Source organism: Paroedura picta, chromosome 2 (assembly GCF_049243985.1).
Source record: "Paroedura picta isolate Pp20150507F chromosome 2, Ppicta_v3.0, whole genome shotgun sequence".
NCBI lineage: Eukaryota > Metazoa > Chordata > Lepidosauria > Squamata > Gekkonidae > Paroedura > Paroedura picta.
Window position 1 is genome coordinate 131287634 of NC_135370.1, and position 16225 is coordinate 131303858.

The following is a 16225-nucleotide window of genomic DNA, read 5'->3' on the forward strand; positions in this document are numbered from 1 at the left end:
TAGAGTTTCTAGATAGTTAAATGAACAGGCAAGTATTTGTGTGTTGAACAATTTTCCATATCTTGGAGCATGTATGTGTGTTTCCTTTTAGCCCACTTCTGCAAGAAATACTAGTGCAGAAGAAAGAGTTTGCCTCACTTTGCCTCTGGACTCACTCTCTATCAAAAAGGAAATGGTCGTAGACAAGGTAAATGTTTATCATAGTGTTAAAAAAATGTCAGAGAGCACCTAAAATATAAAATGTAGAGGACTAGCAAATTAATACATAACTACCAGAGTTAGGTTCTCATAACAAATTTTACGATGGATTGAAGCCAATAAATATAGATTATTCAATATTATACATTCATATATACATTTACTATTGCACAAAGTACAGATAATGTTTAAGAATATGCTTTGCAATGATGTGCAACAATGTAAAACATGTTATAAGGACTGGGCAGGACAAACTTTTTTCAATGTGGAATATGGAAAAATGAGTGGTTCCATAATTAGGGACAGGAAAATGTGCAGAATTTCAGGCAATGAAATCCTTTGAGGATCACGTGGGAGGGGAATAAATATCACACGGAAAGAAAATGTAGCATTGTTCCAGCCCTTGTGGTTCTTGCATACTACAGCAACATGGGCACCATTCACTGCTACTACTACTACCACAAATTGTGATTAGAACCAGAGATACCCTGTCATACCCTGGTAGCATGTATTGTCTGAAATAGCTTGCATTTCATTTCTTTGACTGGCTGCACCCTGAGTGGCCCTGCCCCTGCAGCTCCCGCCCTCTGTCCCTGGACTCTAGCCTCTTTGCTTTCAGATGTGTCTCAGTGTCTGAATCTAGCAGCAGGTAAGGGGAGAGGAACCTGGGCAAAGGGTCATGGTGGAGGACCTGATAACGAGGGCCTCTTGGCCTGCTAAGCAGGGCCAGTTAATGAGGGCCTCTTGGTCTGCTAAGCAGGGCCAGCTAACAAGGGCCTCTTAGCCTCCTAAGTAGGGCCTGCTAATGAGGGCCTCTTGGCCTGCTAAGCAGGGCCAGCTAATGAGGGTCTCTTGGCCTGCTGACTGCCTGCTAAGGAGCTCTGTCCCGGGCCTACTAACAAGCTGGCCAGCCCCCCGCCCCATTTCATCAGGCTGCGAGCTGCGGCCCAAAGCCACCTTAAGCTGCTTGGCCAGGGAAGGGGACCCTTTCAAGGTCTGTTCTTAGGAACGGGCTTTGAAGCTAGTGCCTGTATATTTGTAGTAGTGCTGCTTCTGATTATGTTATTTATCAAATATTGTAGAAGTTTTACAAACAGAAAAACAAGATTTTTTGGACTATAAGCCTGCAAGTGTATAGCTCCTTTCCCCAAAGATGTAGGAATATGTATATTCCTAATGAAGGAATGAACAAGATCTCTGGATCTGTCTGTGGCTATAGGGAATATGGAAACATTGTATTCAGGGAGATGAACTCATATCCTGCAGATGGGGAATGATCTGGCACTAGCTAGATCTTAAGATGTAGTAACTCTGATATAATGATAGCTGAAATTGCCTATGAAGGTATGGGCTTCTTTTTGGTAAGAGAATTGACTTCCTGATGCTGCAGAGATTACAAATACAGGGGTAGCAAGTGTTGAGGAGTAGCTTAGTTCCTCCACTCCTCTGCAGCATGCATAAATATATAATTATGTATGATATTATTTAATTATATACTTATCACAAACACTGTATAATCTGACTTCTTGCTAGTTCTAAAGGTGAGTCAGTGTATGATTCTCTCTCTGTGTGTACATGTGTAGGTTGATGAAAGGAAGAAGAGGCAGCTGTCTTTGTTCCCCCAGGAATTTGTGACAAGAAGATTACACAGTCCCAAAATCTCTTCCAAACTAACAATTTTATTTTTGATTTCATTCTCAGAACACAACTGTTGATTTAACTATAAAGGTAGAAGATTGGTAAGAGATGAGTTTACATCATTCTTGTTTTGTGATATACATCAAAATGTTTTTTTTTAAAAATAGGGTTGATTTAAACCAAATTGATTCAGTATATGACAAATTAACCCCATTATTGGTAGGTGGATTCAGATTTAGGTGATTGAGGTTAACCCAAATCAACTCCATTATCATCTACAGAACCATTAAAGTCTATGGGAAATTTAACCTGTCTATTCAGTGTTCTGGTGGGGAGTGTTTGAGGTAGAGTCACTATATTGGCAGCATAGCTGTTGGAACTGCTTCTCTAAAGAACCTCTACATTTAAAAAAGTTTGGACCATGGGGCCCAATTCTATGGGCACCCAAAGAGGGTTCTCCTATCCTCCTTGAACCTGATCCAAAAGCCAATTGGCAACCAATGCAGCTGCCCCAGCATAGGCCGGACACGGGACCTCCTTGATGACCTTATAAGAACCCTAGCAGCTGCATTTTGTACCAGCTGCAATTTTCAGGTCAGAATCAAGAAAAGGCCTGCATAGAGCGAGTTACAGAAGTCTAATCTGGAAGTGACTGTTACATGGATCATTGTGGCCAGATGGTTTGAGGACATGTAGGGTGCAAGTAGCCTAGCCTGGCATTGATGGAAAAATGTTGCTTGGGCTACTTTCATGACCTGAGCCTCCATAGGCATCAAATATGACCCCCAAGTTCTTGGCTGCTGGCACAGCCATAAGCTGCCCCCATCTAGGTAGGGGAGAAGCACTTCCTGATCCTGTTCCCCTCTACCCAGCCATAGGAACTCTGTCTTGGAGGGGTTGAATTTCAGGTGAATTTTCCTGAGCCATCCAGACACAGCTTCCAAACATCTGGCAAATGTTTCTGGTGGGCGGGGGGAGGGGAGTCCGGCCATCCATCTATTAGGAGATAGAGCTGGGTGTCATCCACATACTGATGACAACCCTATCCAAATCCCCAGACCAGCTATGCCAGAGGCTTCATCTAGATCAGCGGTTCTCAACTGCTCTGAGCTGGTGAACTTGGCTTTGTGTGGGATTTGTGTGTCATATTTCTGAGTTCTCAACCTGTGGGGCATATCTTGTATGGGCAAGATCTATCTCAGAATATTTTTCTTAGTAACAATTAAGTCGCTCTGTAAGACACTCTGTATTATTAATAAAATAACACATTGACATGTTGTTTGTTTTGCCCTTGGCCTATATGTAAGGCTAAGAGACTTAGATGTTCGTTTGAGCTATGAATTATGTATGGAGGAAAAATTACTGATGCAGAAGCGGAAGAGGATTGCTGCAGCTGCCCTGAGAAAGGTTCTCCATTTAGACAAGGATCTCCAGGACCATGAGGTGTGTGGGATACAGCTCCAGTAAATGTTCCTTGTGAACTATAAAAGAGGGCTAGGCAGATTCATGAAGGAGAAGACAATCGGTAACTACTAGCCATGGTGACTGAAGGGAGAGTCCATATACAGACACAGCAAACCTCTGATTATCAGAGCTACATGGTAGCATCAGGAGGAAGGTCCCTGTTCTATGTATCTTGTTTATGGGCCCTCCAGGACAACTGGTCAGGCACTGAGCATATGAAATTCTTTCCTATTTGGTTTGAGCCTCTTCATCTACTGTCTTTGGAGAGTTGTTTGCTCTTCCAAGCCCTGCTAACTGCTATAGTTGAGGTTTCGCCGTGAACCTTCTGCTTGTAAAGCATGTGTTTTACCACTGAGCTATGGGCCATCCCCAAGGAAGCAGGAATCAAAGAAGTTACTAAACCTACTGTTTTCTGATTTGAATTGAGACATTTTTCCATGGCACCATCACAGGGTTGCCAGCCCCTGGGTGGAGGCAGGGGATTTCCACTGCCAACTCCAGTTTCCTGCCATCAGTTTGAGCAGCAGCCAGAGGGGGGGGGGAAGTAATTGGTCTGCCAGTGTGATGACATTTCCAGGGAAAAGCTGGAAGTCAGTCCTCTTTAGGAATTGTTGGTAACTCTATAGTTTCACCATAGAGTTTTTAGCAATTCCTATAGGGGCATGACATTATTTTGTCATTGATGGCTGCCTCCATGTCCCTGCTCCCTGTCTTCCATCTTCCATCATTGGCACCAAGGACTGGGAAATCCTTACATGGGAATACAACACTCCAATCCAATGTAATGTTTCACTATGTTATTTCACTTATATTTTTCACAGAAGAAAAACATCAGATCATCAGAATATATAATTATGCAAATAAAGATGGTTTGAGAAAATATTGGTGTGTTTTTTGATTTAATATAAATTATTTCTTAAATTTCTCAGAACACAAATTGCATATTAAAGTTCACACCTAGGAAACTAGATTTATTTATTTATTTTGCTTTCAAGTAAAAACTCAGTTACGGTGACCCTATAGGGTTTTGCAAGGCAAGAGATGTTTGCAGTTGGCCTGCCTCTGTATAGCAACCCTGGTATTCTTCGGTGATCTTCCTTCCAAATACTAACCAGGGCTCACCCTGCTTAGCTTCCAGGTCAGGGCAGAATGTCCTAGTCCCATTGTATACGGCACTGGTCAGACCACACCTGGAGTACTGTGTGCATTTCTGGAGGCCTCACTTCAATAAGAATGTAGATAAAATTGAAAGGGTACAGAGGAGAGCGCCGAAGATGATCTGGGGCCAAGTGAGCAAGCACTATGAAGATAGGCTGAGGGACTTGGGAATGTTCAGCCTGGAGAAAAGGAGGTTGAGAGGGGACATGATAGCCCTCTTTAAGTATTTGAATGGTTGTCACTTAGAGGAGGGCAGGATGCTGTTTCCATTGGCTGCAGAGGAAAGAACACACAGTAATGGGTTTAAACTACAAGTACAACGATATAGGCTAGATATCAGGAAAAACATTTTCACAGTCAGAGTAGTTCAGCAGTTGAATAGGCTGCCTAAGGAGGTGGTGGGCTCCCCCTCACTGGCAGTCTTCAACCAAAGGTTGGATACATACTTTTCTTGGATGCTTTAGGATGCTTAGGGCTGATCCTGCATTGAGCAGGGGGTTGGACTAGATGGCCTGTATGGCCTCTTCCAACTCTATGATTCTATGATTCTATGAATTGTTTACATAGGGCCAGGTTAAGCATACACACACAGACAAAGAAACTTTTACTTACAATAATTCAGAGTGCCCTCTCTGTTTCAGCAATCCATATCTGTAGCAAGAAAAGCACTGGCCAATTCTTTCATTGTTTGGTTTGCATTTGTCTGATATTTGTCTCCATGTTCTCATTTTTTTATTAACAATTATAAAATGTACCCTCGTGTTCACTGTTTCTGGACTTCTTTATGCCCAACAGGTACCAGTGGTAGCTGTCATGGCAACAGGAGGTGGTGCCAGAGCGTTCACTGCTTTACATGGCAACCTATGTGGCCTACAAAAATTGAACCTGTTAGATTGCTGTTCATATATCTCTGGATCTTCTGGCTCCACATGGTAAGAATAGTATATCAAAGGATTCCCTTGGCATGTCTGTCTTCCTTACATAACAGACACTCACTTTTAAAAATGTATTCATTGATATTTTATTGTTTAATAATTCAGACCCTATCTTTTGATCAAATTATCTGCAAGGTGGTTTGCAGGTGACAGATATGCTCAGATGCCAAATCTCTGATTAATAATATTTCTTTATATAATAATTAGATATTATATAAATAGTAACAGCATTAAAACATATACAAGAGTTAAAACACCCTAGAGTCTATGGATTCAAGAAATAAGAGCCAATGTGTAGAAGTGTGGATATGAATGTCATAAATGAGCATATAGGTGAATATTAATAAATTCCGAATAAAGCTTGTCCTTCACCATGAGCAAGCAGTTTAATAATTGATCCACACTGAGTTTTTGTAAAGGTAAAACAATGCTCTGAAAGAATGATAGGATTTAATTTTCAGCTACTTAACTGTGAATAATGGTTTAGGCTATTGAATATCAGACTAGATGAGAATTCTTTTCTTTTGTAGTCTTCCCCTACCCTAAATTTTCCATTACAAAAGAGAAGCTTGCATTTTTTCCTAAGTAGAGTTAGATCCCTCTAAATCCATTGGTCTGTTTAAGAATACGCTGTGAATCGCGTGGTTCACTTTGATCTACAAATTTACCATGATAGTAATGTGTAAACCCTTCCATCTGTTGAGAAAATTGTCCTTTACTATATTTTCTTTTACTTTATTGTAAGGGGTCAATCCAGACCTCTTGTTGTTATTTAACTGTAAGTACAGCTTATTTGTACAGGCATCAATAAATGAGTTACTAGATCACCAACACTGTATTTCTTTTCAAAACAAGACAAAAAACAATCCCCCACCACAGGAGGAAATAAGGATGATCATAACTTGTATATTTTAATCATCCCACACCAATCTGTTCTGCAAAAACTTCTCTAGAATGGAAAAACAAACGCCCCAGAAGAGCTTTATGGCTTTTGTTAGTTTCTCAAAAAACCTTTGCTCCTCTACTCCATTATACAAAATAGAAGATATGCATTAAGGTAAAGGTAAAGGTATCCCCTGTGCAAGCACCGAGTCATGTCTGACCCTTGGGGTGACGCCCTCCAGCGTTTTCATGGCAGACTCAATACGGGGTGGTTTGCCAGTGCCTTCCCCAGTCATTACCGTTTACCCCCCAACAAGCTGGGTACTCATTTTACCGACCTCGGAAGGATGGAAGGCTGAGTCAACCTTGAGCCGGCTGCTGGGATTGAACTCCCAGCCTCATGGGCAAAGCTTTCAGGTGGCTGCCTTACCACTCTGCGCCACAAGAGGCTCTTAAGATATGCATTAACAAGTTGGCAAAAGATCTCAAGAAAAGTTCTGTGCTTGAAAAGTACAGCAATCTTTTGCTGGCCTAGTAATAAAAATATTTTTTCCATTTTTTGGAGGATTGTTCTTGATCATTAAAACATTTCTGGTTATAAAATGGCTTAGCAGTTTCTGAAGCTCTGATGTTCTTTTGACTGAAAAATCTTAACTGACTGTCAGCTTCATTCCAAAGCATCAATTCAATCAGCCAGACTCACTGATTTTCAAGACTAAATTAATGTTATTGTTAACATTTATAGTATGTTATGGTTATTGTTTAGAGTGTGAATCAACAACCATTTTTCACAGTCTATTTTTTCTTAGGGCCCTGTCAAATTTGTATGAACATGCTGATTGGTCACACCAGGATCTTTCAGGAGCCATAGCAGAAGCTCGCAGGCACATGACAAAATGCAAGGAGGATGTGTTTAGCCTGGAAAATTTAAAAAAGTACAGTCAAGCATTGGAGCAGCGACAAAAGGAAGGCTACAAAACATGTGTTACTGATATTTGGGGACTTGCCATTCACAAAGCATTAAGTGATGGGGTAACATAACTCTTTTCCAGATTTAAAGAAAATGAAACTGTAAAATGTTGCCAAAACAAAATTCACACAGAATTGTCCATACAAATATTGATTTGACAAGACAATGCAAGCAAGTTTGTATTCAAGCTATTGTTTCATCCAGGGAAAAATTTGCTTTGACTTTCACTTTGTATTCACTTTAGATATATTTGTGTTTGTGTGTGTGTGTGGGGAGGGGAGGTTTAAACAACAAGTAAAATTTCCCTTATCCTAGGCATAATCACTTGTTTTACACTACTATAACTTTGCTACTTTTGCCCACAGTTTTAGTTCCACTTCCAAGGAATTAACAGCAACTCTGTTAACTTGTTCCTTCTCCTCCTATGCTGAGTTCATGTCACTCTCCATAAATCGCTGCAATGTTTTGCTGTCTTGATTTATTCACTGGTAGTACTCAGCAAGGCATTTTTCTGATGAGAACTACCTGCTGCCATTAAGGAATGCCTGGAGAAAAGAGGGAAGTCCATCATTAGTATTGGCAAGAGGTAGTGAAGACAAGCAGCTTTTCAGCACTCTGCAAGCATGAGGTGGCAGTCATATGCTTTTATGGTCACTTGGGTTGCCAACTCTGGCTTAGGAAATGCTAGGGATTTCGAGGCACAGCCAGTGGAGGCCAGAGACTGAGGATTAGAGGGAATTTAGTGGGATGTGGTAATATAGTTTACATCCCCTGAAGTGATCATTTCTCCAGGGAAATTGATGTCTGTTGTCTTATGATTAGTTGTAATTTTAGGAAAGCTCCAGACCCCACCTAGTAGACAGTGACTGAGGTGATCCTAATGGTTAATGAGGTGGCCTTCTGTTTCTCCTGCTGCCTCCTGGCAGCTACCAGGAACAGCAGGCTTGCTCCCCTCATGGAACTGTAGAATGTCCTGCAATTCCCAAGAGTGAACTGCCATTGCTGGTTCTTATTTTAAAGCTTGCCAGTTCTTCCTTCCCCAGACTGTACAAAGTTATGTGTATGAACAAGGCCCACAGAAATTCAGAGCTGATCTGAAATCTGTGTGTTGAACATATTTTTAGTAGAATCTTGTTTTTTGTCTTATATCTGTCTAATCTAAGGTGACCAGATTGTCCAACTTTTGGAGGGACATCTGGGGGCACCTGGAAAATTGTACTTATGTTGAAATTTTAAAATATATATTACAATACTATGTTTGCATTCTATGCGTTCTATGAAACTTTTTGTTGCTCCATATAGACCACATTTTTAATCAAGTACTTCCCCGGTCAATGGTGTCCCGCCTTACCAGTGTTAAAATCTGGTCACTTTAGTCTAATCACCAACTTTCTCCAGTGATTCTAGCTCTCTATAAAATTAGATATTCTACTTTGAATGCTTTTTTTGTATATTAGGACATTTTTATGGTGCCAATCCAGGAACCTGCCTGAGGTTGCTTACAAAAATAAATACAAAACATTAAAAGCTATTAAGACCCAGCCTTTAAAACAGCCCAGCATAAAACATAGATCATAAGAACAAAACCAAAACACAGACCGTTTTTAAAAAGAGTTCCTGTTTAGCGGGGTATTTAAAAATGAATCCATTTATTAAAAAAGCAACATATTGACCTGACACCTAAAATAAACACAGGTGCCAGGTGAGTCTCAGGAGGAAGGGCATTCAGCAAGTGAGGTGCCACTGCAAAGTTCTGTCCTTTGTTGTCAGTCACCTCTAGGTTTGGTCATGAACCAGATGGTGAATTAAAGATCATCACAAATGTTGACCAGTTCATGGTTCATGAAGCCATGTTCATGAATTGAAGAACTGCCATAAACCTTCATGAAGTTTGATATCATGAGAGTCCATGGTGGCTTCTGAAATGCAGAAAGGAGGAATTTAAACCTCCACTTTTAGTTCTTCATGAATAACAGCTGAATGGTAGATTCAAGCTGAATGGTAGGTAGCTGGGAACCATTTAAACCCCTGATTTCTGAAAAGATGCAGGGGTTTAAATGTAAATGGCTCACAAATTAATTTGAACTGGATCAGTTTGTGAACCAACCTACACATTTATATAGATTTGTGGTTCAGCCACAAACTTATGGTTCATGCCCATCCCTAAAATCTCCTCTGAAGGTGGGAGCACAGAAAGCAGGGCTTGCAAGGCAGATCTTAACTGGTAGGCAGGACAATATGGGAGGAGGCAATCCTTCAAGTAGTCTGACCCTGAACCACTTAGGGCTTTATAGATTAGAACCATAACTTTGAATTGTATTCAGGAAAAAATGGGGGAAACAATTTAATATTTGTTTTTTTTTTACAGAGTTCCACAACACTTTCGGGGCAGAGGCATGCGGTGAATCATGGTCAGAACCCACTACCTATATACATGGTTCTTAACACCAGAGACAAATATTGTCTTCCAGAATTTAAAGGTAATATTATCCATATCACACTTGATTTGGAAAAGAAAAGAGCCTTACCTGTGTGGTGATGTGGTAGCCTAGACTGCCATCGCTCTGTTTACCTCCAACAACTGAATTCTGAACTAACAGAGCTTTAGCTTGCTTGTTTTCTTCTGTCCTGTTTATGAATTTCTGCTACATTATTGACTCTGATATTTTTTGTGGAAAATTAAACAAACAGAAATAAAAAAATGTGGGATTGTGATAAGAGTGTCATTCTAGGAGGTGAGAGATTTCAGTTCAAATTCCCACTCTGTCATGAAGCACACTGACTGTGCATGGTAGGAAATGTCACATGGCAGTGGGGCAGATCCCCACTTATGCATGGTGTTGCTGCCAGCCTGGTGACCTCCCGGCTCTGGTCCACTTTAGTGCTTCCAATTCTCCGTAGCAAGGGAATGCTGATTTTTTCATGTGCACAGAGAAGAAGCCTTCCATGCCTGGCTCCTCCCACACCTATGATGTCCCAGCAGGGATAGAAAATGCCCTATTTGGCTTTGTGGTTCCACATGGGGCATTTTTAAACCTTCCACAAAGGTGGGATTGCATTGGCATGCAATCTCATCCTTGTGGAAGTAACTTCCTCTGCCCCCCCCCCCACACTGCGGATAAAGGTGGCGCTGGCAGGACCTTTCTGTCCTGTGTGTACATGCTGAAATCCAGAGTGGACCATGTCCAGCAGGGGAAATCTTCCCCCATCAGTACACAAGAAGCAGTGGGGCATTCTGCCCTGTTGCAAGAAACCAGTGGTGACTCGGCATGGCCACCACTGTGCATAAAAGATCTGAGTGACCTCTGCTCCACAGGGTTTGGAAAATAAAATGGAGAACAATGTAAGCCATCCTAAGCTTCTTGGAAGAAGAATGATATATAACTGTGGCAGACAGATATTCTTCATTTATTTCAGTTAATCAAGAAAATATATCAATGGAGTATATTTTCTTTGCTTTGCTGACTTATTAATATACTAACTTGTTCAGTTCTCATCTCTGAGACATGGACTGGTTTGGGGAAAATCAGGCACACGGCTGACATTTAAAAGTTTCTTATCTGTGCCAAGTGTTTTAAAGGAAGAAAAGAAAAGGGAAAAGATGCAAGAAAAGAAGAGGGGTAGGAAGAAGAAAAATGGTTTAGTAGTTTTAAAAAGTAGATAAGGGATTTAGAGGCCATAAGAGTAGCCATGCTAATATCTGACCAATAGTCCATCTTGTCCAGTATTCTGTTTTAAATGGAAGCCAACAAGATGTCCAAAGAAGAACTGCAAGATAAGCATGGAGGCCAAAGTTGTCCTGTGATGGTGTGAGAACCAGAGGCTTCTATCCTTCATTCCTTTTCATATTATTTCCTCGTCTCCTTTGGGGATGGCACAGAAACCTTGGCATAAGAGTAGAATTTATTGATTTATAGTTTTAAAAGCCGGATGTTTTCTGAGATAATGGCCTTCACCCACTTGGCGCACCTGAGATCTCCTCATGCAAATGAATGTTTTAAATATTCTAGGCAGCTGAGATGTTATCATTGTCACCTACTTTTTGTTAATAGTTCTCCTTGGACTATTAGTTTTATGAAGTTAACTTTTATGAAGGGAACTTTCCAAGGCAACACATCATTGTTAGATCTATTGTATTGGTGCCACCCTCTTCTGAATATTATTCTCCCCACCAGGCTGAACTTGGGGGGAAGTCAGGTAACTAAGATCAGAATTGTGACCACCGCCGCTTATATGTTATGTGTAACTTTTGTTGATGTTAATTAGGGTTTATATGGGGATTTTATTGTGTTTTAACTATTTATGTTGTAAACCGCCCTGAGACCTATTTGGAGAAGGGCGGTCTAAAAATTAAATAATAATAATAAAAAAATAATAATAACAAATTTGCAGTTAAGCAATCTCTGGCCTTTTCTTATGGACCTCAGTTTTGGAGTCATTTTAAAACTTTATGTTCTTGCACTATAGCTCTGAAATGTGTCGTTTTATTCCTTACAGATCCACAATATTTAGTTACTCCTAGAAAAACTGAAGTTGTAAACATCCCCATGACAAGTTCATCCCCTCTGTTATGTGTTGTATTTAGTCTCATGGTTTTATCATGGCATGGGGAAATAAAGGGTGGCTTTTCATAGGGATGCTGTACACATTTGACACATCATTAGACAACTGTATCTGAAGGCAATTTTGTGATGTATTTGATCATAGTATTGTGATACAAATTAAGCCTGTGTTTTCTATTGTGATAATCATACTAATTTTATTTAGGTAACTAGTTTAGACTCTAAAATTGTCTTATACAGCAGATTCATAATATGAGCCTATTTTGTAGAGTGGATGGAATTTACCCCCTATGAGGTTGGATTACTAAAATATGGTGCCTATATTCGTTCTGAGGATTTTGGAAGCAAATTCTTTATGGGGCGGCTGATGAAGAAGGTTCCAGAATCTGAAATCTGCTACATGAAAGGTGACTTACTTTATTTACTTGACCATGATTTGTTGCAGATGGCATTGTTACAAATCCTCCCAAACCTGTGAAGCATGAAAGCCCAGTTGAATTCCGAGTCCACTTTAAGGTATTGGTGTTTTAAGGCTATATATGGTCAGGGCCTAGTGTACTTGAGGGGTCGCATGGCTGTCTATGACCCCCAAGGGACATTAAGATCATCCAGTCTGAACAAACTGGCGATCCCTGGCCTTTTCAGTCCTGGCCCTGACCTGGTGCAATGAGCTCCTGGAAGAGCTAAGGGCCCTAATGGAGCTAGAACAGTTCCATAAGATGGAGCTCTTCTGCCAGGCATTTGGTTGGGGCCAATGAACAGCGCCCCCTTCAAGGATCGCTGCCTTGTTGTGGCAAGGGGGCTTGCGTAGCTCAGTGAAGCTATGAGCTATGCCGTGCAGGGCCACCCAAGACGGACAGGTCATAGCTGAGAGCTCTGACAAAAGGTGATCCACTGGAGAAGGAAATGGCAAACCACTCCAGTATCTTTGCCATGAAAACTCTATGGACAGTTCCAATAGGCATAACGATAGGACGCTGGAAGATGAGCCCCTCAGGTCGGAAGGTGTCCAATATGCTACTGGGGATGAGCAGACGGCTAGTACGAGTAGCGCCAGAATGAATGAAGCGGCTGGGCCAAATCCGAAAGGACGCTCAGTTGTGGAAGTAACTGGTGGCAAAAAGACAGTCCGATGCTGTAAAGATTTTTATTCCATAGGAACCTGGAACGTCAGATCCATGAATCAAGGCAAGCTGGACGTGGTTAAACAAGAAATGAGAAGACTGAACATCGACATTTTAGGAATCAGTGAACTAAAATGGACAGGAATGGGTGAATTTAATTCAGATGACCATCAGGTATACTACTGTGGACAAGAATCTCGCAGAAGAAATGGAGTAGCCTTCATAATCAATAAGAGAGTAGGAAAAGCAGTCTTGGGATACAATCCCCAAAATGACAGAATGATCTCAGTTCGAATCCAAGGCAAACCATTCAACATCACAGTGATCCAGGTCTATGCCCCAACCACTGCTGCTGAAGAGGATGAAGTTGATCAGTTCTATGAAGCCCTACAACACCTTATAGAAGCAACGCCAAAAAATGATGTGCTTATCATCATGGGGGATTGGAATGCTAAAGTAGGAAGCCAAAAGATAACTGGGATAACAGGCAAGTTTGGCCTTGGAGTACAAAATGAAGCAGGGCACAGGCTGGTAGAATTTTGTCAAGAGAATACAATGGTCATAGCAAACACTCTTTTCCAACAACCCAAGAGACGACTCTACACATGGACATCACCAGACGGTCAACACAGAAATCAGATTGACTATGTACTCTGCAGCCAAAGATGGAAAAGTTCTATACAGGCAATAAAAATAAGACCAGGAGCTGATTGTGGTTCAGATCATGAGCTTCTTGTTGCAAAATTTAGGCTTAAATTGAAGAAAGTAGGGAAAAGCACTAGGCCACTCAGGTACGAACTAAATCATATCCCCGACGAATATACAGTAGAGGTGACAAATAGATTTAAGGAATTAGATCTGATAGACAGAGTGCCTGAAGAACTATGGACGGAGTTTCGCGACATTGTACAAGAGGTAGCAACTAAAACCATCCCAAAGAAAAAGAAATGCAAGAAATCAAAATGGCTGTCTGAGGAAGCTTTACAAATAGCTAAGGAGAGAAGGGAAGTGAAAGGCAAGGGAGAAAGAGAAAGATACACCCAATTGAATGCAGAATTCCAGAGAAAAGCTAGAAGAGATAAGAATGCCTTCTTAAATGAACAGTGCAAACAAATAGAAGAAAACAATAGAATGGGGAGGACCAGAGATCTTTTCAAGAAAATTGGAGATATGAAGAGAACGTTTCATGCAAAGATGGGTATGATAAGGGACCAAAATGGTAGGGACCTCACAGAAGCAGAAGAGATTAAGCAAAGGTGGCAAAATTATACAGAAGAACTATACAAGAGCGAGCTTAACATCCCTGATGACCACAGTGGGGTAGTTACTGACCTGGAGCCAGACATCCTGGAATGTGAAGTCAAATGGGCCTTAGGAAGTCTGAGCAACAATAAAGCTAGTGGTGGTGACAGCATTCCAGTTGAACTATTCAAAATCTTAAAGGACGATGCAGTAAAAGTGCTACACTCAATATGCCAGCAAATTTGGAAAACTCAGCAATAGCCACAGGATTGGAAAAGGTCAGTTTACATTCCAATCCCAAAGAAGGGCAATGCCAAAGAATGTTCAAACTACCGCACCATTGCACTCATTTCTCATGCTAGCAAAGTTATGCTCAAAATCCTACAAGCTAGGCTCCAGCAATATGTGGACCGAGAACTTCCAGAAGTACAGGCAGGATTTCGAAGAGGTAGAGGAACTAGAGATCAAATTGCCAACATACGCTGGATCATGGAAAAAGCTAGGGAGTTCCAAAAGAACATCTACTTCTGCTTCATTGACTATGCTAAAGCCTTTGATTGTGTGGAGCACAACAAATTGTGGCAAGTTCTTAAAGAGATGGGAATACCAGAGCATCTTATTTGTCTCTTGAGAAATTTATATGCAGGTCAAGAAGCAACAGTGAGAACTGAACATGGAATCACGGATTGGTTCAAAATTGAGAAAGGAGTTCGGCAAGGCTGTATACTGTCGCCTTGCCTATTTAACTTGTATGCGGAGCACATCATGAGAAAGGCGGGATTAGAGGAGTCACAAATTGGGATCAAGATTGCAGGGAGAAATATCAACAACCTCAGATATGCAGATGATACCACTCTAATGGCAGAAAGTGAAGAGGAACTAAAGAGCCTGTTGATGCGGGTGAAGGAGGAGAGTGCAAAAGTTGGCTTGAAACTCAACATCAAGAAAACAAAGATCATGGCAGCCGGCCCTCTCAATTCCTGGCAAATAGATGGGGAAGAAATGGAGATAGTGACAGATATTATTTTCCTCGGCTCCAAGATCACTGCAGATGGGGACTGCAGCAAAGAAATTAAAAGACGCTTGCTCCTAGGGAGGAAAGCTATGGCAAATCTAGACAGCATCCTAAAAAGCAGAGACATCACCCTACCAACAAAAGTGCGTTTAGTCAAGGCTATGGTATTCCCAGTTGCAATGTATGGCTGCGAAAGTTGGACCATAAGGAAGGCCGAGCGTCAAAGAATTGAGGCTTTTGAACTCTGGTGCTGGAGAAGACTCTTGCAAGTCCCTTGGACTGCAAGGCGAACAAACCGGTCAGTCCTAGAGGAGATCAGCCCTGACTGCTCTTTAGAAGGCCAGATCCTGAAGATGAAACTCAAATACTTTGGCCACCTCATGAGAAGGAAGGACTCCCTGGAGAAGAGCCTAATGCTGGGAGTGATCGAGGGCAAAAGAAGAAGGGGACGACAGACAATGAGGTGGATGGATGGAGTCACTGAAGCAGTAGGTGCAAACTTAAAAGGACTCCAGGGAATGGTAGAGGACAGGAAGGCCTGGAGGATCATTGTCCATGGGGTCGCGATGGGTCGGACACGACTTCGCACATAACAACATAACAACAACAATGAACAGCAAGATGACTCAGATGAAACGTCATTTAGACTCCCTCTCTAGAGATGCCCCCCTGAAATCCAAACACTTTTAAATGAAACAATTTGGCGATACAGCTGGTATTGTTGTGTTTAAGATGGTTTTAATGTTTTTATATCGTATGTAAAATTCTGTTTATTATTTATGTTTTATAAACAATGTTGGAAGCCACCCCGAGCCAGCACACTGGGAGGGGCAGGAAATAAACAAACAAACAAAATATAAAAATAAAATGGAATACCCCTTAATATATCACAAATATATCACAATCCATTGTTTTATCCTTTTCTTCTTACTCATATACTTAAAAACTTCCAAAGAAGGAGAACCCACCAAGGAAGCCTGTTCCACTTAGGAATTGCTCTGTCAGGAACGTCTTCCGCCACATATTTACCCGAAAAT

General features: G+C 41.2%; 1 protein-coding gene across 1 annotated transcript in view; it reads left to right on the forward strand.

Annotated features, from left to right (window-relative positions):
- LOC143830357 (cytosolic phospholipase A2 epsilon-like) overlaps positions 1-16225 on the forward strand; it is a 59565-nt gene that overhangs the window by 22713 nt on the left and 20627 nt on the right. Inside the window, exons 9-15 of the mRNA XM_077322776.1 lie at positions 92-187; positions 1900-1937; positions 3144-3279; positions 5254-5390; positions 7085-7307; positions 9614-9725; positions 12077-12214. Coding sequence (XP_077178891.1) covers positions 92-187; positions 1900-1937; positions 3144-3279; positions 5254-5390; positions 7085-7307; positions 9614-9725; positions 12077-12214 — 880 coding nt within the window. The remainder of the gene's footprint in view (positions 1-91; positions 188-1899; positions 1938-3143; positions 3280-5253; positions 5391-7084; positions 7308-9613; positions 9726-12076; positions 12215-16225) is intronic.